Genomic DNA, 23,530 nt, shown 5'->3' with positions numbered 1-23,530 from the left:
AACGCAGAGCTAAGTGTCAGCTACACAAGATCAAATGTATTGAACATCAGTAAAATCAGATATCTATAAACATGTGTATGACTTGCCATACTCGAGTGGACACTATTGGTAGAATTGAAAATATGTTGCTGGTTAAAGCACAGCAGGTTAGGCAGCATCCAAGGACCTGTTCCTTGGATGCTGCCTAACCTGCTGTGCTTTAACCAGCAACACATTTTCAGCTCTGATCTCCAGCATCTGCAGACCTCACTTTTTACTATTGGTAGAATCACTGCAATGCTGACTTTCTAATAGCATGGTACCATTCATTAGGCTTTAAAGATTTGAGATGTTTTACATTAGTTATACATTTGTAATAATAGAATTAATTATGGGAACTAGTTCCTTACTGAACAGTCACCATTAGCAACTGTAGCATAGAATTTTCTACATTTGAAGTTGCAGAATATATACACTGATGTAGCTCTCAGATAATAATGCTGCAATTTCTTGAGGATCATATCCTGCAGTACATCTGGAAGCATAAAACAGTACAAACTCAGTCCAAATATCTTTAGAAGTCTGGAGAAATATAGGAGTTGTCGTGTTCTTTAAGTCTCTTTTAACCTTATTAATATTATGAAATGTAGTTCAAAGCCTTCAAACCTTATGAACTTTCCTGATGAAGGGCTTATGCCCAAAATGTCGATTCTCCTGCTCCTTGGATGCTGCCTGACCAGCTGTGCTTTCCCAGCAACATCCTCTGGACTCTGATCCTCGGATGCTGCCTGAACTGCAGTGATTTTCCAGCACCACTCTAGTCTAGAATCTGGTTTCCAGCATCTGCAGCCATTGTTTTTACCTAGTTGATTTTAACCTTATTGCGAATCCTCTTGCAAGGATGTCTGCCTTGAAGAAGTTTTCCTCCTCTCTCTACAAGAATCTCAGGGACTCCCTCTCCCAGTGCAACTCCCAGCTCATTTCCTCTGCCCTGAAGCTCTTCAACTATGTCTTGCAGCACTGTCCCCATGACTTGTCCTACCTGCCTAACTTCCTTTCCACCTATCCATTCCACCCTCCTCTCTAACCTATCACCTTCATCCACACCCCCATTGTACTCTTTGCTACCTTCCCTGCTCTCCTCCCTGACCTATCACCTCTATCCCCACTCCCATTCACCTCCCATTCTGCTTTCTTCTCACCCCCACCCTCCTTCCATTTATCTCTCCACCCTGCAGGCAATCTGCCTCTATTCCTGATGAAGGGCTTTTGCCTGAAAAGTCGATTTTTCTGCTCCTCGGATGCTACCTGAACTGCTGTGCTTTTCCAGCACTACTCTCGTCTAGAATCTGATCTCCAGCATCTGCAGTCCTCACTTTCTCCTTATGAACTTGAAGCATTGTTGCATGTTTAAGAAGCAATTGTGGAAGTTTATTTAAGGTTACAGAATCTAAGTCACAATAAAAAGCCATCCAAAGAAAATCAAAATACATTGCATCTCTCTGTGACAAGAAACATGGTAAAGAAAGCAGTCGTGAGCTCTTTAAGGTAAAGCTGATGTCCCAGCTACAAAAGGCTGAACTCTTGAGTATTTTGACTTCAGGGTATAGATGTGAACTTGCTGGCTTTGTTTTCGGGCATACACTTTGAGCTGTTCAGGTCAATGAAAGAAATCCATATCCCTTGGTATTTTGAAGGAACTGGTCATAAGTTAAGCAAAATCTTGACAGACATAACTCAGTGGTTGCATAAATGACTGAAGAAATTTGAGAACAGCGCCAAGCCCAACATTCTTGCGAACTTTCTTAAAAATAGTTGCAACACGGCTCTTACACCACCACCAAATTGAAAATTCCGAGAAAAATACAGCTCTGTATTTTAATATTTTTCTTTATGGGTGAAGGCAACGTAAGAGATAACTGATACTGACCAAAAGCGACGAGGTTTACTAGCTGAGTGCTCAATTAGCCAGTTACAAATGGTCTTACTGACCCAAGCAATTAAATGAGCCTCAATGAGTGTGTCCGTGACCTCTCTCACGATTAAATAGCGGCCGGCGCAATTTTTGCAGGAAATATGGTACGTTTGGAATAGTGCATAAAATCGGGACACAAGAATAGAAGATGAAGCCATTTCTCACTGCATGGCGTTTCAAAAAGGTTTCAATAAATAAATATTAGAATAGGTTCTACATTAAAGACGCTTAAAACTTATTTTCTAAAGTGCTGCATTATCACAGTTGAAACTATGCCACGAGCTATAGTAAGAAAAAAGTGCATACAAAAGAATCACTTGCCACTGGGTTAAAACAATTGACGCGTTTATCAATTCATTTTAATGATTTATTTTGAAACAGGCATTTAGTGGTTTACTAAATCATATTTGAAAGCCAAAATGTATGTGGTGCTATACTATGTGGTCGAAATAATAAGCAGTCTCATGCTGCAAAGCATCTGAAGAGAGATCCTCTGCTCAATGAGATCAATGTTACAGAGCCCTTGTTTGTAAACCTTCGCTTTTATTATGGTAGTGCACTACATCTCATTAAATGGAACGAAGTCAAAGGAGAGAAGGTTGGATTGGAATGGTTAGGATGCCCTTTTTTTTCAATAGATTTGCCTCGAGCCAAGGCCAAATGGAACCTTTGGTGGCATCCCGCGATGGGGCATCGATGTGTTGAGTCTGGGAAGTGAGCTTTGCAGCGCCGGCTCTGGGAAAAAAAAGCTTGGACTGAACACAAAGTATGGGCTGCGGCTGGACCCGCTCTAATAGTCTGCAGTGTCCAGCGGGAAAGGCCGTTCAACTCCCCCCAGCCTAGAGAACAGGCAGACAGTCAGTCAGTTACAGGCAGAGGGCTCCTGGGGAAAGCAGGCTGCAGATAGCAGGCGATCCCTTTTTGTGTGTGTGTGTGTGTGTGTGTATTGGACACAAGTTAGTGCACTCGCCATAAAAGTTTTTGGCCAGTTTCCTGGGGGGGAAGAGAAGCGGAAACTGTCGTCTTGTGAACGGATCGGGTTTGGGGGTGGGGGAAGGAGAGAGAGAGAGAGAAGCAGCAACTGGAATGTTCTGCCTGGCTTCGGGATCTGACCATTTTGTGGGTGTGTTGGACATTTAAGTTTGGCGAAGCGTCTGAGTTCCGGATTATATTTCGAAGAAAGAGAGAGAAAGGGGAGGAGGAAATTCATCGATTTAAAGGGACAAGATTGTCACTTTGATGGAAAGTTTAACGCCTGGGATTTAAATGAAGCTTTGGCTTTGAGGAAGAGGTGGAAGGATTTCTTTTTTAAAATGCCGATTGTGAGTAATTCCCAAGCGAATGGGGAGCGGCGGCGGCGGCGTCCCCGGTTCAATGCCCCGCTCCCGGGTAAGCGCGGCTCCCGGTGCCATGCAGGAGGAATCCGGCAACAAGACTCTACCGAGGCGGACGGCAGCCAGCGCTTGCTGCAGACGGACAATGCCCGAGGCGGCCGCGTCTCGCCGTGCCCAGGCCCGGCCAGTTCACTCAGGCCCCGGGCTCAGGGAGCCGGCTGCAGCTCCGCTCTCCAGGGCGGCTCGGGGGCGCTGCTGGCCGCTCGGCGCAATGCCAGGATCTCTCCAGCAGGTAAGCACCATCCACACTGACAGGCTGGAGGGGAGGGGTAAGGAGGGCAAGGGGCGGGCCGAAGGGAATTGAAAACCTTGTTTACCTTCACCGTTGAGTCTGTGCTGTAAAATGCAATGTCTTTTCAGGCCAATCGTTTTTCTTGTAAATGCAATGTCTTTTCCTACTTTCATTTTACCTTGAACAATGAACGCTCAATATTCAGTGAAGTGAAACTGCTAAACTTCTGTCACTGAACCCGTGTTCTGAGAATCTGATTTTCTAATATCTTGAAGATGTCTCCTTTGGAAAATAGCACATCCTGAATCTCAGACAAACCAATTCAGAAATTCTTGACGCGACCGTTATCTTTTTCTCCATTTGCCCTACTGTGCTGTGAAAGGTTTTTATTTTTATCTCTTATTGTGGGCACAAATGTGTTCTTCCAAGTTGGCACCGAACAAGGGCACATGGTGACAAAGTTTACGCTGGGGTGATATTGTCATTTGCGAAGCCAGGTGCATTTTCTCTGTTCAGGGTAGCTTCCGCATGTTAGAACTGGTGAGATCAGCATGTCTATTAAAGAATTGTTCACGTTATGTAAGACATTTTCAGCAAGGTAAATCCATAATAGAATTACACTTTTTTTTGACTGGAAGAGTATAAAATATAGTGAGCAGTGTGTGAACATGAGATTGAAGAGCTATAATGCCAGGGGACTATTGGCATCAGCTAAATTTTATATTGGCAAATATTCCAATTGGTGCCACTGTGATTGATGTACAGTGGCACTCATTTGGAACACTAAAATTGGCCGATGTTATATGTTTTTTGAGACTGCAGTTCAGCTGATTATTTACCTTTGCCTGACCTCTGAAAAACAATGTTCAGAAAGCACAGACTTAATTAAATATCAAGGTGATAAGTACTTTGTACTGTGACACCAAAAATACTATAAGCTGCCCATTCAGGTAGCATTGAAAAATATGCCATTTGAGTGACTTACATTGCTGAGCTCTATTGGCATGCCCATGTCATTTGATTGAATTCACACCTTTTTTTGGCTGAAATAACAAAACAAGGCATTAGTTTCTTCAATAAGAATCCATTGGATAAGATAGGTAAGCCCTAGACTTCCAGATGTTCCATCAAAAAAGGTATTACTTGAGAGTTAACACTTGCATTACAGCATTTTCTTCACAGATGTCTGATAACAAGGAAAGATCTTAAAGATCAAAGATAGAGAGACAATAGGAACTAATTAATCAACTTTGCGACTGTTAAAACCAATCATTTTGAACATTTTTGAAAGTTGTCGATTTGTATTCAAGATCATTTATATCTATTTATCTCAAACGTTGATTGAAAAATATGATGGGTATGCCTGTGATTGTGAGGTGGGAAGAATACAGGATGCTTCCCAATAGTACATTGATGTAAATAAAAGCAAAAATAGGGGGAAAAAAGCCTATAAAATGCAAGGAAAACATAGGATCCCCTTATTACTGATGAAAAGCTTGTACATAATGGAAGCATAAATGTTCCTTGGCCTTATGTGGAGTTGAAATTGGTTGAGGAGCAGCTCTTTACTAATTCCTCATATTACAAAAAGACAAGTCTGTCCATGAGTGGCCAATTTTAGCTGTTAAGGCAAAAAAATTAAATTTGAAAATAAGTGTCTAGCACCCAGTACTCTTTTATCAATTCCCTAGTCACATTGGTTCATTGTATATTTTTAAAAGGTCTGAATCTACTAGACATTAATGATTTGGGTGACTGTACAGAGAACTAATGAAATGTTTAAAAAATGTAATTGAACCTCCTGAAGCAATTGATGATGGTTGTTAACAGTTAACCCGAGAATGCAACTTTAAAAAAAAAGGTTTTGTGATTTACACATGAAAGAAGTGAAACTATCACTGTATTCTAACGGATGAAAGGCTTAACAATCAATTTTTCAATGTATAATTTCAGTTACATCACACTGCAAATTTTTGCTATAAATTCTGTGTTACGATCAAGCCCTCCACTATCACCTGATGAAGGAGTGTCGCTCCGAAAGCTAGTGTGCTTCCAATTAAACCTGTTGGACTATAACCTGGTGTTGTGTGATTTTTAACTTGATGTTGGTTGGTTTTGGGTAGCCATTTGATCTGAACATTTTGAAATTGGTCGATCATGAACATTATTCTGTAAAAAAAGAAAATCATCACTGAACAGTGTGGCTTGTGTGATAGAATGTGTTCCTTGCAGTTATTTTACCCTCTGGCATTATACATAGCACAGAGCCTCTGAGGACCACAGGGGCCATCAGTATAAGACCTGTTGCTATGGCAATGGTCAGCTGCTGTCAGAAACAACCGCCAGAGTTATGTAATGTCTTAGAAGGAGCAAAATGATGCTCATTTAACTTTTAGACTCTGAAATAACTTACTAATTTTGCTCTATGATAAGTGTCTAATAAATATTATCATCGTGGGTAACTGATAATTGAATTGATGGTTTTAAAGTGCTGTGTTTCCAGGTGGGAGAAAGGGGAATATAAAAATGTTGATAGGACCAATCCAGTCCTACAGACAAACAGCTCACCAGCTCCAAAGAGTTGCAATGATGCATTCTATGGAAATGTCTGCCACCTAAAATATCCTATGCTAGCTGAAAGAAATAGCATAGCAACTGAGTTGTGAATCTAAAAAGAATAAATTTAAATCTACCAAAAATGCTGTTTGTAGTGTGAGACAATAAGTTTTATTCCTCTGAAAGTAAATTAGATAAATTGCTTTTGCAGAGATGACTTTTCTAGCTAGTGATTTGAAAATAAACTTGACTGTACTATTTTGCTTATAACATGGGAAGTCATGTTGGAGTTGTACAGGACATTAGTGAGGCCCCTTCTGGAATATTGTGTCCAGTTCTAGTCACCCAGTTATAGGAAGGATATTATTAAGCGGGAGAGGATGCAGAAGAGATTTACCAAGATATTGCCACATATGGATGGTTTGAGTTTTGAAGAAAGTCTGGATTGGCTGAGACTTTTTTTCACTGGAGTGGAGGAGGAGATGGTGGATATGGGTACAATTGCAATGTTTAAAAGACTTTTGGAAAAGTACTTGTGAATAGGACATGTTTGGAGGTATATGGGCCAGGAGCATGCAGGTGGGACTAGGTTAGTTTGGGATTATGGTCACATGAACTGGTTAGACTGAAGAGTCTGTTTCTGTGCTGTATGTCTAGGACTCTGAATGTGATTAGAAATGGGCACTGCAAGAAAGACTCATTGCACATCTTAGTGTGACTTGCCAGGCTAAAAATTGCATAAACCAGTTTTTACAAAGTTTCTGCAGTTTGCAACTATTTGTTTCCATGGAGTACCATCTACACAGGGGGAAAAAAATAAAGCCAACACGATTGGTAGTGATTTCAGAAAAAGGGTGATGTACCATATTGAAAACTTTTGGTCACACCTAATATTTAACTTAAAAAGCTATACTTTAACAAATGCCTTAAAGGGAGGACTGTGAGAATAAGTATTGGAGGGATAAGAGGTTGAACAGACCATTACAGTAGAGATGATAATTTTACTAAAGTGAACCTTATGGATTCTGATGGAGAGGAGTATGAGGTCAACAGATTGGCACAGGGTCAAAGAGGACTGAGACTGAACAGCCAGAGATAGTGGTCAGGGATCAGGATGGAAACCTTGGCAAAGTTCATGAGTTTGAGGGGCTGCAAACTTTGGCTTAATTCTTCCCTGTGCCTAGCTGCTGGAAATTATAGGCTACCTGAGACTAAACTGTGTTCCCTAGCACAGTTGTCAGACAAGTATCTCAGACTCATAATGACAGGTTGAGCAAGGTTGAGTATCAGGCCCATATAGAAAGTTCATAGATCAATTGTCAAAACAAATAAGGGAAATGGCGATTAAATGTGCATTAATTAGAAAAACTAGCAAGGACTTCAGGGAAAATTATGTTACATTACTTTGAGGTTTTTTTTGTGAGGCAAGAGTAGAGAAAATGCAGTTGACATTGTGTACGTGGACTTCCAAAATGCATTTGACAAAGTGCTGCACAACAGACTTGTGAGCAAAGTTAGAGTCAATACAATAAAGGACAGAAGCAGCATGGATACAAAATTGGCTGAATGACAGGAAAAAGGTTCTACACATATACAAATGCGTTTTGGACAGGAGGGAGATCTGTAGTGCTCTTTCCCAAAGGTTAGTGTTAAGTCTTTGCTCTTTTTGGTATATATCAATTGCCAAGACTTTGGGATAAAAATGTTGTGGATAATACAAAGTATTGTGAACTGTGAGACAAGCATAATGTAAAATTCCAAAATGATTTGACAAGTTGGTGGAATGGGAGGAAAACTGGCAGATATAATTTTCATAGAAGTGTTGTGTGATTCATTTTGATGGATGGAACTCAATTTTATGGCTGAGGGTGAAGAAATACATTGTTTTCTTTATAGACTCATAGAAGTCTACAGCACAGGAAAAAAGGCCCTTCGACCCACCAAGTCTGTGCCAGTCAAAAGCGTGCATCTAACTATTCTAATTGAATTTTCAAGCATTTGGCTGATTGATGTCAAGGCATACAAGACACAAGTGCTCATCAACACCCTTTCAGGCAGTGAGTTCCAGATTCCCACCACCCACTGGGTGAAACATTTTTCCTCACATCCACTCTAAACCTTGTGTTCGTAACCTTAAATCTGTGCCCCTGAATGCAGAGAACTTCACTAAGGAGAAAAATTCCTTCCTGTCTATCCTATCTATGCCCCTCATAATTATAAACATCTCAATCATGTACCATCTCAATCTCCTCTACTTAAAGGAAAACAATCCCAATCTATCCATCTCCCTTTGTAATAAAAAGTCTCCAGACTAAGCAACATCCTAGAAAACTTTTTCTGCACCATCTCTAGTGCAACCATATCCATCCTGTAATGTAATTCCAGGACTGCGCATAATACTCTAGTTGTTGTCTAACCAGCATTTTATACAATTTCAGCAGAACCTCTCTGCCCTTTAAATTCTATGCTTCAGTTAATAAAGGTATGTATCCCATTTACCTTCTTACCACTTTATCTACCTATCCCACTACCTTAAGAGATTAGTGGACATGCACACCTGGGTCCCTCTGATCCTCAGTGCTTTCTAGGGTTCTGCCGTGCATCATATGTTCTCTCATGTTTGTCCTGCCAAGTCCACACTTAGTAGAATTGAATTTGCCAGATCAGTCAATCTGACTAATCAATGAATTTACTGATCAATATTTCTGCATTCATGTCTAAATCATTTTTATATAACAAACAGCAAAGGCCCAACACTGATACTTGTGGAACCCCACTGAATATAGGCTTCCAGTCACAAAAATACACCTCAATCATCACTCTGTTTTCTACTGCTCAGCCAATTCTAGATCCAATTTGTCAAATGTTTTTGGATCCCATTGAATCTTACCTTCGGAATCAGTGTTCCACACAGGACCCTATCAAAAGTCTTGCTGAAGTCCAAGTAGACTACATCAAAAGCATTGTGCTCACCTATACTCCTGCTCACCTCTGCAAAAAATTCAGTTATGTTTGTTAGACATGATTCCCCTTAAGAAAACAATGGCCTCCAAGTGTGGATTAATTCTGTCCCTCAGAATTGCTTCCTATCATTTCCCCACCACTGAGGTTAGATTGACTGACCTATAGTTTCCTGTTTTAACTCTGTTCCTTCTTGTGTCATCCCATTCCCCCTTCAGTTGACACAAAATACTCAGAGACACAGTTTTACCTCCTTCATCTTTATTCCGGGCCCTGCAGGGAGAGAGAATGATCGCCCATGTGCATGGAGACGAGTTCTCGGTCTTCTCTTTGGAACAGCAGTTTTGTAAGGAATTTTTCTTTTTGCCTTCCCAAAATACAACACTCTTATTTGCTCTTCATGAATCTGAAGCAAAATAAATCATGTGCAGCCCCTCCCTTCTTTTGGGCCCTTAATGTTGAAGCTACTTAGTTAAGATTACCATTAGAAGAATCCAAGAGGTGACCAATGGTGACTGAAATAACTCCAAAGAGACTAGTGACTTGTCACCAAGTCACCTTTATTTACACATGATCCAGCTCCCTTCTTAATGAATTATAGTCATTTTACAGGGAGGAGCAGCCAGATAAGGCAACATACATATTGATTAGTTGACCGTTACAATCAGTGAGTGTCAATAGTAAAGATTAAGCCATCTGCTGTTACACAATGAGTGGCTTTAACCTTATCTGGCATCACATAATGAATATTTTCACCTTGTTAAACTAACTTTACACACTGAATTCTTCCAATATTGTTAAATGGCTCTACATAATGAATGCTTTTCCATCTTGTCAACCCATTACCCTTGCCTCCAGCACCCTACTGCAAGTTCTTACCTGATCGGAGTCATGCTCAGCTGAACCTCTCATTTCACAAAACTCAGAACGTAACTCTTTCCCTACCTGTTTATACCCTATGCACCTTCTTGCTTGAATAGTAGCACCATATTGGATGACTTCCATTTTGCTGGCACCTCTACTGTGGCCAGAAGGGAATTGAAAATGATTGCCAGTGTCCCTGACATTTCCCCCCTTGTCTCACTCGTTAGCCTGGGATAGTTAGTTTTAGCTACTCTTAAGCCTGCCAGGCCTCTCAGAGCCTCACCTCCATATGTGCCAATTTCTTTAATTATATCACTGTCTTTCCCACTGATTTCTATGCCCACATCATTTCTCTCACTTGTGAACACTGACTCAAAATATTCATTTAAGGCCCTACGTATGTACTCAGTTATTAATACTGTGGTCCTTTATTGGGCCGCACTGTCCCTGTTTATCCTTTTGCTCTTAATGCACTTGTAAAATAACTAAAATTTGCTTTTTATTTACCTACTATTATCCTTTCATACTCCATTTTGCTCTCCTTCTTTCCTTTTCACATTCCCATTGCACAAAAATTTTGTACTTTAAATGTATTTCTTTATTTTTCTACTAGTGCCTAAGATTTTGTACCTAGGTACCTTGCACCAGGGAGTGCAGACTTAGTACTTTTTTCACAGTTTTTGTGTATCCCTGCACCTGAGTACATGACAATAAATCCAAATTCCTAATTCCTGTACTGTTGTAGGCATCTGCGTTTTCAGCCTTCTATATCTGTCACAAGTCTCCCTTTTACTCTTCCAATCCAATACATTTCCCAGGTAATGGTGGGGCGGCTGAAATTCCCCCCACTATCACTAGCCTGTTTCTTTTACTGTTTTGCTAGCCTCACTGCTCCACTGTTGATTCTGCAAACTATACGATTGTCAGGTTTAGTAATAAAAAGCAAGCAATCAAATTTCTTCAGTCAACAATATTTATTTCCAAAAGAAAACTTAAGCAAAGATGCAAGAGAATATTCAAAATATTTTGAGTTATGCTTATGTCGATAAGAAATTTTTTTCAAAAAAACACAAACCTGACAAGAAACAAAATAATTAAAATTCTTCAGAATCTTAACTTTAAAGTACTTTGGCCAAGTAATAGTTAACACTCACAAATGAAGGATTAGTCATGTACATGTATTGTTCCAAATGATGTCCTGATTCTGAAGGTGCACACAATGTCTTCATGGAACAGGAGCAGGTTGAATTCCCTTTGTGTTAGGTGGTGGGATAGATTCCAGCAAAGCCCCTCCAAGAACCTTCCAAAGGTTTTGAAAATAACTTCTAGTCAGTTTTCATCTCTCTCACTTTGTTGAGAGGATTTGCCGAAGATTGATTATCCATGTTTTTACACACATGCTCTTGGCATAATTTAACCTAAATCAGTAGATTGTGAAGTTTCAAAAAGCTCGGAAAGAATCATACAGGCTCGAGACCTATCTGAGCTCCCTATTCCTTAGGTGCCTCATTGTTGCGGTTACACTCAGTAGCAAAGTGTTCTTTGTTAAAAGTTAAATATTTGTATGCATAGGTCCACTTCTCTGTTTATTATGGAGATATATAAATCTAAGAATTAGGAGGAGCAGAGGGACCTCAGTTTGTATGGACAAATCATTGAAGGTGGCTGTACTTCTGAGTCTTATAAATTGATGCATCAGAGTGCAGAAGCAAGGAAGTTATGCATCTGTTTTATTAAAACTCATTCTCGATTAGAATAATGGATTCATTCTTTGCACCACACTTCAATAAGAAGGCGAAAGCATTAGTACATGACACGTGGGAGCAAAGGTAGACCATGTGATCCTCCAAGTTCTAAATGGTGAAGCAGACTATTTTTGCATACCTTGGACTTCAGCTCCCCTTTCATTCCTGCTTTCCATATCCCTTGATTCCTTTAGAGACCAAATTCTGTCTGTTCCAGCCTTGCATGTAATCATGATGAGGAGGTGCTGGTGTTGGACTGGGGTGGACAAAGTTTAAAAAGTCACACAACACTAGGGTTATCGTCCAAAAACGTTTATTTGGAAGTACCAGTTTTTGGAGCTAACTGATGGGAGCAGTGCTCTGAAAGCTGGTACTTCCAAATAAACCGTTTTGGACTTATAAACTGGTATTGTGTGATTATTAATTGAAATGTGTTTAACTTAAAACACACTTAAACTTTTGTTTGGCCTTGAATCTATACAGATTTTTGATCACCATGAGTTGAGTAGTCTTGAAGGGCCAAGTGTCCTACTCCTGTCCTTTTTTATATTCTTATTTTCAGCTCATGTGAAAGTAATAGCATCATTACTATGCTGTTTTCTTTTAACTTAAATCAATAGTGGAGAAATTAAGAAATTCCAAATCCCAAATGATTGGCTGCTTAGCCTGAGACCATGCTCCCGTGGTATAGAATCCCTAACCAGCGAAAACTATCTTTATGCCCATCCAATCAAGTCTCCTCAGAATTTTGTCCGTTACAATAAGACCACTTCTTGTTCTTCTAAATGGCAGAGAATATAGACCCACATTGCTCAATCTTGCCACAAGACAAAAGGAGTTACTTAATGATCCTTTACTGCATTTTTCCATTGTAAATATATATATTTTTTCCCAAATATGGAAATCAAAAATGAACATTGTGCCCCAAATGTGGCCAAACCAAAATCCTGCATGATTGTAACAAGATATCTTTATTCCTCTACTCCAGTTCCTTTGTGGTAAAGGTCAACATACCATTTGTCTTTCTAATTGCCTGCTGTAGTTGCATGCTAATTTTCTGTACAAACCTACCCAAGACTGTTTGAACATTAACACTTCAGTTTCACAGTTTTAAAAGAAAAATTCTGCTTTCATTGTTACGTACAAATGAATAACATTAAATATCCATGCATTAGAATCCATTTGCCATCTTATTGTCTACTTGTTGAAAATGTTGCAGAAGATAGATATTTTAATGTTGTCTTCTAGCTTACCTTTCCATTTAGCTTTGTATTACCAGTAACCTTGGATACATTACTCCCTGACTCTGTGTCTTTATCAAAGCCATTAATGTAATTTGTAAATAGCAGACAGAGTGCATTGAGCCTTGTGACATTCCACCATTTACTTCCTGTTACTGAGACAATGTCTGGTTAATACCTACTCTTTGCTTCCTATCTATTAACTGATCCTGTATCCATGCTCTACCGTTATTCCTAACTACATGAGCCTTCATTTTGCCTATTAACCTTCCATGCAATACGTTATTGAACAATTTTTGGAAATTAAAATATACTTCAACTGCTGTAAGGCTACAGGAAGAAGGCGGAGGAGTAGCACTAGGTGAATAACTCTTGCAGGGACACAGCATGGACACAACAGTTGAATGGCCCTTGGCCAAAAGGCCAATTCCATTTCCCAAAAAGACCTGCTAATGTGTAATCTGAGATGTGGCTCTCGATTCAGGCTCATCAGCCACATGAGGACCCACAAACCCCATGACCAGTGACACAAATTTCCTCAGTGGAGAATTATACTTGTTTATGAGTGATTGCTGATGATATTATAATTCAGAGCACGGGCTTGACGTGAGATGCTGAGCCCTTGTGGGGGATTCTAGTACTAGGGGGCAGATTTTATAAGTAAGGGTTCTCCCCTTTAAGTCAGAGAAGACCATTTAAGTCTTTTCTTAAGGGTCATTATTTGGCATTCTCTTTCCCCATTAGCAATGACTGCTATAGTTGTTTAGCCTTAAATATGTACAGATTTTTGATCAATATGAATCAAGTAGTCTTGAAAGGCCAAATGTCCTACTCCTGTCCTATTTTATGTTCTTATTTATAGCTCATGTCCAAGCAATAGCATCATTACTATGCATTTTTTTAAACTTAAATCAACAGTGGAGAAATTAAGAAATTCCTAATCCCAAATGATTGGCTGCCCTTGGTTACATGGCCATTTTACCAAAATTATGTCATCTAAGCATAATTTTTTTAAAGTATAGAGTCATAGAGATGTACAGCACGGAAACAGACCCTTCGGTCAAACCCGTCCATGCCGACCCGATATCCCAACCCAATCTAGTCCCACCTGCCAGCACCCGGCCCATATCCCTCCAAACCCTTCCTATTCATATACCCATCCAAATGTGTCTTAAATGTTGCAATTGTACCAGCCTCCACCACTTCCTCTGGCAGCTCATTCCATACACGTACCACCCTCTGCGTGAAAACATTGCCCCGTAGGTCTCTTTTATGTCTTTCCCCTCTCACCCTAAAACTATGCCCTCTAGTTCTGGACTCCCCGATCCCAGGGAAAAGACTTTGCCTATTTACCCTAGAGAGACTTTCTAGTAGAAAGATTACAATCCAATGCATATTCTTTGAAATCTGTGGTCAGTCAGTGTGTTTGGTATAGGCCATTTTAAGCTTCTGTGCTCCCGTTTCTACCATGTTTTATGACCAAGGCTAGAGGAATGCACTATTGCTGTAATTGCACTATTCCACCAGTCACCACACAAAATAAAAATAGTTTTTTCCAGTTACTAATGGCAAATTTAGTTACATTATCTTTTCATTAATGAGATCTATCAGCCGTGTTTATTAAGAAATATAGTGTTCAATAAAGGTGCAATAATTGGTTAACTCACACAGTCAATAATATAGAAGAATAAATACTTATTTTTCTGAATATCCCAAAACACACACACTCTTCATGAATAGAAGAATAAGTAGCAGATCTCTCTGCAGAGATTGACAAAGTATTTTTTTAGAAAGCCAATGAGTTGAAGGTAAAAGATTAACGCATAGGATATTCCAGAGTCTGAAGGCCTGGCTCATTGGCCAAGTCACTAATCATGTAGCATCATCTTTGGAATTTTGAAGATATATCTCATCAGGAAATACTACTTTGATATTCTATCAATCACTATTGCAAATAAAAATAAAACAGATTCCACCCTGATAAAAAGGATGTTTTTCTTTTCAGAAATGAGAGTGATTGGCTGAGCAGCTTGTCCTTAGCATACTTTCCTCCAACTCCTCCAGATAATATCAGAATGTTGACAAGCTTATCACTGTACAAAAACAGCTCCAGCATGGATCTACATCAGAGTAACCAGACATCATCAGTCATGTGATTTCTGGGAAAATTGTTTCTTTTAAAAAAAAAGCTCAAAATCCTTAGTGATTTCTTTTAATAATCTCTTTTGAAGTAACTATTCCTGGTATTTCCATTAAAATCTGAAATAAATTCACTTTTTCACTTTCTTCAATATTTAAGTCCACCTATTGAATGTAAAGTGTCTTAGTAACATGAGTTAAAATCACTCTCAATAGTTTCTCATGCTAATCTTTAATTACAGTAGTTTATTTTGTCAAGAGGCATTTTTCTAATAATGCGTAAGAGCTGTTAATCCACACTTAAACTGTATTTTGTTGATTGATATCCTTTCCATTTAACGTTCATTACACAGCAAGTTAAAAGATTCTATTAGTTTTTTTGATAATTTATACCATTTTTCTTTCAAATACATAACTCTGAAGTCAATGATTTTTGTATTAAATTCTCAATGTATTGATTTACTATTGGTTCTATATAGTTTTTTTTCATCAGCTGTATTCATTACAGTACCACTTGACCATCCTTTACTGGCCATACACTCCGATGAATGTCTTATCCATTTTTAAACTGAGATGTTAAGCTGAGGTATGTTTGCCCTCTTTCGTGGACTTCAGGGTAGCCATTCATCCAGTTTTGTGGTCCACTGTCTGCTCTTTGATTTTTAAACTGGATTTCTTATTGTCTGGTATTTCATTTTGCAATTCTCAGCCCGAGGCAACTATTTAAAATTGTTCGTCTTGCCTGTGCATACAAAAGCTCTATCCTGCAAAGATCCCATCCTTGTCTGCATCCTTATGTCCCATTTCTGCATGTAACTTGGATGTAAAGCCATAGAGTAGCTGGCTGAGATATGAGTATCCACACACATGGCTTGATTGAAAACAACAATTTTTTAAACCTTCTTTGACTATTTGCACTCTTTCACTCTGTATATTCCAGTATACAGTCAATCAAAACAAGTTGTCAATCAAAAAATTTCAATTAATGTTTGCATAAATTTCAGAATTTTTATTTTTGTGCGGCAAGGATCGGGGTGTGTGCGGTGAGATACTGAAAAGCACTCTGTATCCTACACAGGAACAACTACACACTTACATATGACTTGTCAGTATTAAGGTTTATACTGTTATTCTGTGAGAAATAAAATCCCAAACTCTTTCTAAAACAATGTTTACAAAATATGGAAGAATGCTGCTACATTAATGTCAATGTTCTTACTTGAATAAACTAATAAAACTGCATCTACTCCCACCTGCAGCCTGACCCAGTTGCCAAGGTAGTGCATTATTCACTGACAGATGTAATAGAAAGCCTATTACCTCAGTCAATTTATTTGACCTGAGGAAATTGAGCAGGAACCAACTTCAATCAAAGAATACTTTCTTATTGAACCTAAGTGTTTCTTTAACAGCTTAGCAGATGTACATAATGAGTAATAGAGCTCCATTCACCTAGGAGATTTAAGTACAGTCTTTTCTGTGTAAAATTTAACTGACCTCATCCAAGGACTGGAAAACACAAGCTGGAACTAGCCTTGGTCTCCCTTGGCTAGGAAATTGGTTAAGGGCCTTAGTTTTGATAGCTATCCAGCACCCTCTATTGGATGTGTCTGTGTAAGTTGAATGAGAAGAAGTGTTCAAGAAATGTTGTTGTTCAAAGTTAAAAAGCATCAAAGACTGAAACCTAATGTCACTTCAGGACTTATCAGGGGCCACTGAGTCATTATCCAGCAAGGCGATATGAAGAAGAAGGGAATATTGATAAGCAAGAAGAAGCAAACGTAAATTAACAAAAGAATTTAGAAATAAAACTGAGATAAATAGATATTTTATTCAGTACAAACATTTTCAAGAAATTATATTATGTACACAGAATATTAGCATTTACTAAATGATTACTGTGTTAGGAAACTAATGTAGCTGTTTTCAAATGGTAAAGCAAAAACAATAATGTATGTTCATGACCGTTTTATTCGTGGTTGGTTAAACTGAGTCGCACACTAACTCATAAACCTGAGTCATTGCTGATATGTTCCCTGTACCTTATTTGTTTATCCCTTGAGCCACAGCATGTTTGATGAATAAATGCAACAATTATATTTTATGAAATGGCAAACATTTCTTTTTAAATTGGAGGGGGAATGTCATATGATGTTATATACAAAATATAGCCTATTTTCAAGTCATGAATTACTATTTCAGGAATGCAAGGAGAAAATACTCACTAAATGAGTGGACATATAAGTCCCAAACTGATAAAGTAAATGTTCTGCTTCAAATTTGATAAATAATGTACATTTTTAATGTTTTTCCTTAGAGAACACTTCATTACATCATCACTTCTGGAATGTTTGCAATGTTGGATGTGTTTAGGATTACACAATGGTGAATACAGCTGACTCTTTATCCAACCATTTCTGTTGGAATAATATTATCAGCTGGGATGATTAGGAACTTTGGGAAAAGCTGAGTTAGAAAGTGTACCTGTTTGACTGAACTATCCTGGATTCCTGTTTTACAAAGACAATAATTTGGAGTTGGGGACCGCATGTAGTGTGTCAGAGTTTGTAAATTACACTAAGTCGAGTGGCAGAGCAAAGTGTGCAGAGGACTGTGAAACTTTGCAGAGGGGCATTAGATTAAGTGAATGGGCAACAATCTGGCAGATGGAGTACAATGTTAAGAAGTGTGAAGCCTTTCATTTTGGTAGGAAAAACAATAAAAAGGACTATTATTTGAATGGTAAAGAATTGCAGCACGCTGCTGTGCAGATGGACCTTGGTGTCTTTGTGCATGAATCATAGAAAGTTGCAGGTGCAGAAGGTAATTAAGTGGCAAATGGAAGTTTGTCCTTAAATGCTAAAGGGATTGAATTTAAAAGCAGAGAGGTTATGTTGCAGCTGTATAGGGTGCTGGTGAGGCCACACCTGGAGTACTGCATGCAATTTTGGTCTCTTTACTGGAGAAAGGATGTACTGGCACTAGAGGGGGATTCAGAGGAGGTTCACTAGGTTGATTCCAGAGTTAAAGGGGTTGGCTTATGACGAGAGACTGAGTAAACAGCGACTATATTTATTGGAATTTATGAGAATTTGGAGGGGATCTTATAGAAACATATAAAATTATCAGGGGAGCAGATAAGATAGAAGGAGAGAGGATGTTTGCACTGGCAGGTGAAACTAGGACAAGAGGGCGTAGGTTTAAAATTATCAGGGGAGCAGATTTAGGACCGAAATCAGAAGGAACTTCTTTCCCCAAAGGTTTGTGAATTCCCTGGCCAATGAAGTATTTGAGGCTTCCTCATTGAATGTTTTTTAAAGTTAAGATAGATATTTTTTTTGAACAGTAAAGGAATTAAGGACTTTGGTGAGAGGGTGGGTAAACTGAGCTGAGGCCACAAAAAGATCAGCAAGACTTAAAGGTACAGGTGGCCTACTCCTGCTCCTATTCCTTATGTTCTTGACTCATAACGTAGAAGATCAGGGATAGTTGCAATCACTCACAGTGCAGACACTGTTTATGTAAGTGGGTGACAAGCATCTTCATTTGACTAAGCTGCAAGAAAACATTTTGTTCAGAGCAGTGGCTGAGCTTCAAATCTGATATGTACACCCTGATTTTTTTTATTAGCCGATTGTATGTAGATTGGGGTCCCTTTTTATTTTTGAGTTGCAGCAATTGCTTGACGAATATCTTGTAATGTGAATATTCATACAATGTTCAAGCTTGCAACACATAAATGCCCATCCTTTTATTGTTGCATTTCTACAGGTATAATTAATTCCTCTCCCTCCTGTTTCAAACACAGTGAGTCATACTGGGGTGTGGTTGCATGGATGCTTTCTAGTTTGTATTTCACTGTTTCACAGTGAATCTTGCTACAGTTTAATCCTGGATAGTTTGATGTACAGACTTGTTACAGTAAATGTCCTTGCTTGTGAGTTTTGGCTGCTTTTTATTGCTTCCTAGCCTTTGAATGTGGAACTGGATCAAAATCAGATCCAATGATCTGTTTGGTTCAATAGTGAACAAAGAGCTTTTTTTCAAGAAAAACAGTTTGTATGTCATTCTCTTAATTTTGCAGCCAGGTAAATTTAATTAAACCGTGATAGTGAAGCTCTGAGAAATGCTGTGGAGATTAGAAAATCACAGGAGCAATTCTGGATCTGTGTTATTGTCAATACTAAATCTGTAGCAGCACTTTAATTAGCCTCAACATCTATGGATCATAGGGGAGAATATGAGAGAATTTTTCCCCCTTGCAGGTGCTCTTTGACCCATGGTGGAGGGTCTGCATGTGTGGACATCTGGTAAGGATAGGAACCAGAATAGCAGTGATGCTGCTCAAATCTGTCGACATTCATCGTCTAGGATCACATCATGAGACAGGGGCGACAGAGTACCCAGTGATAAGTCAATGCCAGCAGGAGAGGAGGGCTGTATTGTTCTGTGAAAAGAGTGGAAGCAGCCATAAATAACCCAAAAGAAGAATAGCTTACAGCAGCTTTCAAACTGTTTGCACAAAGCACTGACTTGTTGATTGACTTCAGTCTGGGTTTTTATTTTAATTCTTTGCCTGGCTTTATCCATAGGGACCAACTTAAACCATGACGTTTGTTTTAATTTTAATATGTAACATTTATTGCAGGTGTTACATTAGCTTTGGATGAAAATTGCCTATGTACTACTGCTGAATTTAGCAAATGTTTGCCCATTAAATGATTTTTTTTAGGGGGGCAATGTGGAACTGATACTTGCCCTACACTAGTTATTTGATGACTGTATTCTGAAGATCAGGCCTGATTTAGATTGGGAAAAATTTTAATGACATTGATGACTTGAGGATATCTACAATTGCGGGAGTATTGTACTTTGTTTGAAATTCTGTTTTTGAGAAGGAGGTAAATGCCTGTTTTGAGTATGTGCACTTTTTAAACTTAATAGTTAGTTTTTTATTTTCTCAATTTTTTTGAAGACAAAATAAAAACAGTTCCCTAATCGCTTTTCTTTTCACGTGAGCGAAAATGAAGAACAATGTCTATTGTGTTATGGACTAGGCCAGATCTCACTCGACATTCTTAAGCAGGCAACCCAGACCAAAAACTTTGCAATTTGTTTTGCTAAGTGTACAGTAAGAATTACCCAGAGTAAGCTAGCTAGATTGACTGCTAGGTTTTAAATACAGACAGAAATTTATTCACAAAATTACACAATGAAACGCAAAGAATAGAATAAAGAACACCTCGAGAACTCAGTTAAGATTAGAGTGATGCAGGAAAAGCACAACAAGTTAGGCAGCATGCGAGGAGCAGGAAAATCAACACTTTGGGCAAAAGCTCTTTATAAGGATCAGGAAACCCTTCCTGATGAAAGGCTTTTGCCCAAAACGTCTCTTTTCCTGCTTCCTGAATGTTGCCTGACCTCCTGTGCTTTTCCAGCACCACTCTAATCTCTAGCATTTGCAATACCCACTTCTGCCCTGCAGAAGAAGGGCTTATGCCCGAAACGTTGAATCTCCTGTTCCTTGGATGCTGCCTGACCTGCTGTGCTTTTCCAGCAACACATTTTCAGCTCTGCCCTACAGAACTCAGGCTATCCAAAGTAGACTTAATTATGCTAATTTGAATATACACAACAGTCACAATAAGCAAACCCTCTTGAAACAAAGTTTTAAAAAAACACAGAACAGATGCTTACAGGTTCAAGTTAAAAAGGCAGACAGAGAGTTTGTTTCCACACAGCTCACTGTTGAACTCCCAACTAGTTCTGAACTGAACTACTCAGCTGGAGAGCTGACCACTCCCCTTTCATTATACAGGTCACTTCTAAAACATGACCACTTTGGCCTGAAGTCTCATCTGTTTACAGATAAACACAAAAAGCCTCACAATACTCTTATCTCTGTACCAAACCAGATTAATCGGCACTGAGAGTGGTTCATTATCCCTCTGAAACAAACCAAGGTCATAGAATCCTTGAGAAAAGGAACAGCATTTAGAAAAAATAAACCAGCTTTGTGACAATTGTGTCTGTAAGTTGATTACGTGGAAAATTTATCCTGTCAAATTGTATTGAGGTGCAAGTTTTTGCATCCAATTTTGACACCAATTGTAATGTTAGAAATTTGGCATATGTATTTTAAATCACCCAATCATTCCAAATCCAGGTGTGCATACTTTTTTTCAGAACTGTCAGCTAACTATGTTGATTCCTTAACTAGTTGCATGTTGATTAATGGTGTTTGTCTACTTGCATTATGTTCTAGACGATGAATACATTGAAATCTTTTCAGAGAGTGAGTGAGAGGTGTAAGAGTGAAAGATATTGAAAAGGCAGTCATCTGAAATTCTGTTATAATTGAAATGATGGGATATTTGCCAAATGACTCTGGCTATGCTGTAATCACTTGCCTGCTGAGATGTTCACTTAAGGAAGAAAATCCTAGCAGATTGTAATTGTGATTGATCTAAAATTGATGAGTTCTGCTAAATAATACTAAAAGTTTTTTAAAAAATTGCACTATTATAGCTGTTCATCTTTCAAAACAAAATGTATTTAAATCGTTGCCAGATATATTCTGAAGTGTGTTATCACGTGGTGTGAAAACATCAGAACTTTTTTATTTAATTATACAATGAGAATGCTCAACTGCTTTTAAAACAGAATTATTTAAATTCATTAGAAGCTTTTTCATTTCTCATTTATTATCTTTTATTTTCTTTAAGCAGGAGAGCTGAATTCATCTTTTCAGTACCAGGCAAGCCAGCACACTTATAATTGTAATGAGGAAGGTGACAACAAGGTAGGTGCTTCAGAATACATTTTAGGCCATATCCATTATTATAACTGCCATTAATAAATCATGTTTTCAGGTGTGTGGGGAAACTAAATTGTGTAGCTCTTGTTAAATGTGCAGTAGCTTGATGTTGTGGTCTAATAATTATTATTTGAGTCATCATTTAAATACAGCACTTGACAAACTTTGCTGTCCAAACACTAATCAGGGGAAATATGCAATTTGTAGGAATAATGATAAATCATCAAGCTTACTTTTAATGCAGTGCTGGCTGCAAGATACCATCCAACCCCATAATCCCCTTTGATTCTTCTTCTCTGGAGTTTTGCCTTTTTGTAACAACTGTATTTATAATAATAATAATTTAAAAATAAATACTCTATATTCCATTCCCAAACCCTTTAATAAGGCAAATCTCTAACTTATTAATCTGCAAACCACCAGGATGAAACAGTGTTGAACAATTCACACGAAGGAATGTTCATACTTGTTTTATTATTCAAAGCCTGATGTAAAGGAACCTTTACAAACCTCAGTGTAGTTCACTGTACGCACATTATTAATGGAGTTATTGCATGTGGGAATGAGACATCTGTTAATTTGGAGGTGAAGGTCAGTCAAAATTTGCTTTATACAGGTATGTGCAGACAAAATGGATATTAATTAATCAGAAATTGTATAAAAGGGAGACCAATGGACATATATGAAAAGAGAATAAAATTGGGTGGGATGCAACAAAACTTGCATAGAATGCTATATATTTAAGTATGACTGAGAGAACGTTACCTCAAAATGTGGCGGGAAAAGGGTCATTGAATATTTTTAAGACAAATGTGGATAGATTCTTGAGAGGCTGGGGAATCAAGGATTATTGACGTAGATGGGAATAAGAAATTTGATACCAAATAGTCTACTTCTGCTCCCAGTTCATAAATTTGTAATGACTGAGTCTATCTGCATCATACAACATATGTATCAAATAAATACTCTTTAAAGTTTAAATACCATCTAGCTATTCTATACTCTTATGAAGAATTATTTTCATCTGTAATATTTGATTAGTATAGTTAAAAATAATTTTTTTCTTTCCGGAATTTTTTGTTTCAATTGTAGAATATTTGGGTATATTTATTTTCAAATCATTGGGTCTTTATATATATTTATATAAACATATATATACATACACACACACACACACACAGTTTGGTATGTTATCTGGTTCAAACAACTGGTGGTTTCAAATCTGTTCCATGGGACACTGCCAGGATACTGAGGATTTTACTACCCTGCACCTGTTGTATATTAACAGTGCTGGGAAAGTGTTGGGAATTAATGAATATCAGAATCACTGAAGATGCAAACAGTATTTGCATGACAAAAGCCAAAAAAATTATCAATTCAATTCAATGATAATTTTGAGGCCAATGTCATCGGGTCACAATTTATTAACAATGCATCATTTGAAGGAAGCTTCCACCACTGTGAGTAATTTATTAGGTTTTGTCAATAGGCCAACATCTTGACAGCCAGATTAAACATTGGTCTCTCAGTGGTAACATGGAACACAATTAGCAGTTGCTAGACACAGCTTTTTTTTAATATGGGTCAAAACTGAACAATTAAATAACTCACTAGATTTAAGTATATT

General features: G+C 38.2%; 1 protein-coding gene across 1 annotated transcript in view; it reads left to right on the top strand.

The window, feature by feature from the left end:
- The first annotated feature begins 2,776 nt into the window (after positions 1-2,776).
- Positions 2,777-23,530, top strand: part of rnf44 (ring finger protein 44) — a 142,810-nt gene continuing 122,056 nt past the window's right edge. The window contains exons 1-2 of the mRNA XM_060837137.1: positions 2,777-3,580; positions 21,815-21,888. Of these exons, the coding sequence (XP_060693120.1) occupies positions 3,268-3,580; positions 21,815-21,888 (387 nt within the window). The 5' untranslated portion in view covers positions 2,777-3,267. The remainder of the gene's footprint in view (positions 3,581-21,814; positions 21,889-23,530) is intronic.

Source organism: Hemiscyllium ocellatum, chromosome 16 (genome assembly GCF_020745735.1).
Source record: "Hemiscyllium ocellatum isolate sHemOce1 chromosome 16, sHemOce1.pat.X.cur, whole genome shotgun sequence".
In the NCBI taxonomy this organism is placed as follows: domain Eukaryota; kingdom Metazoa; phylum Chordata; class Chondrichthyes; order Orectolobiformes; family Hemiscylliidae; genus Hemiscyllium; species Hemiscyllium ocellatum.
Note: the sequence above shows the minus strand (reverse complement) of the source record. Positions and strands in the feature narration are given on the sequence as shown.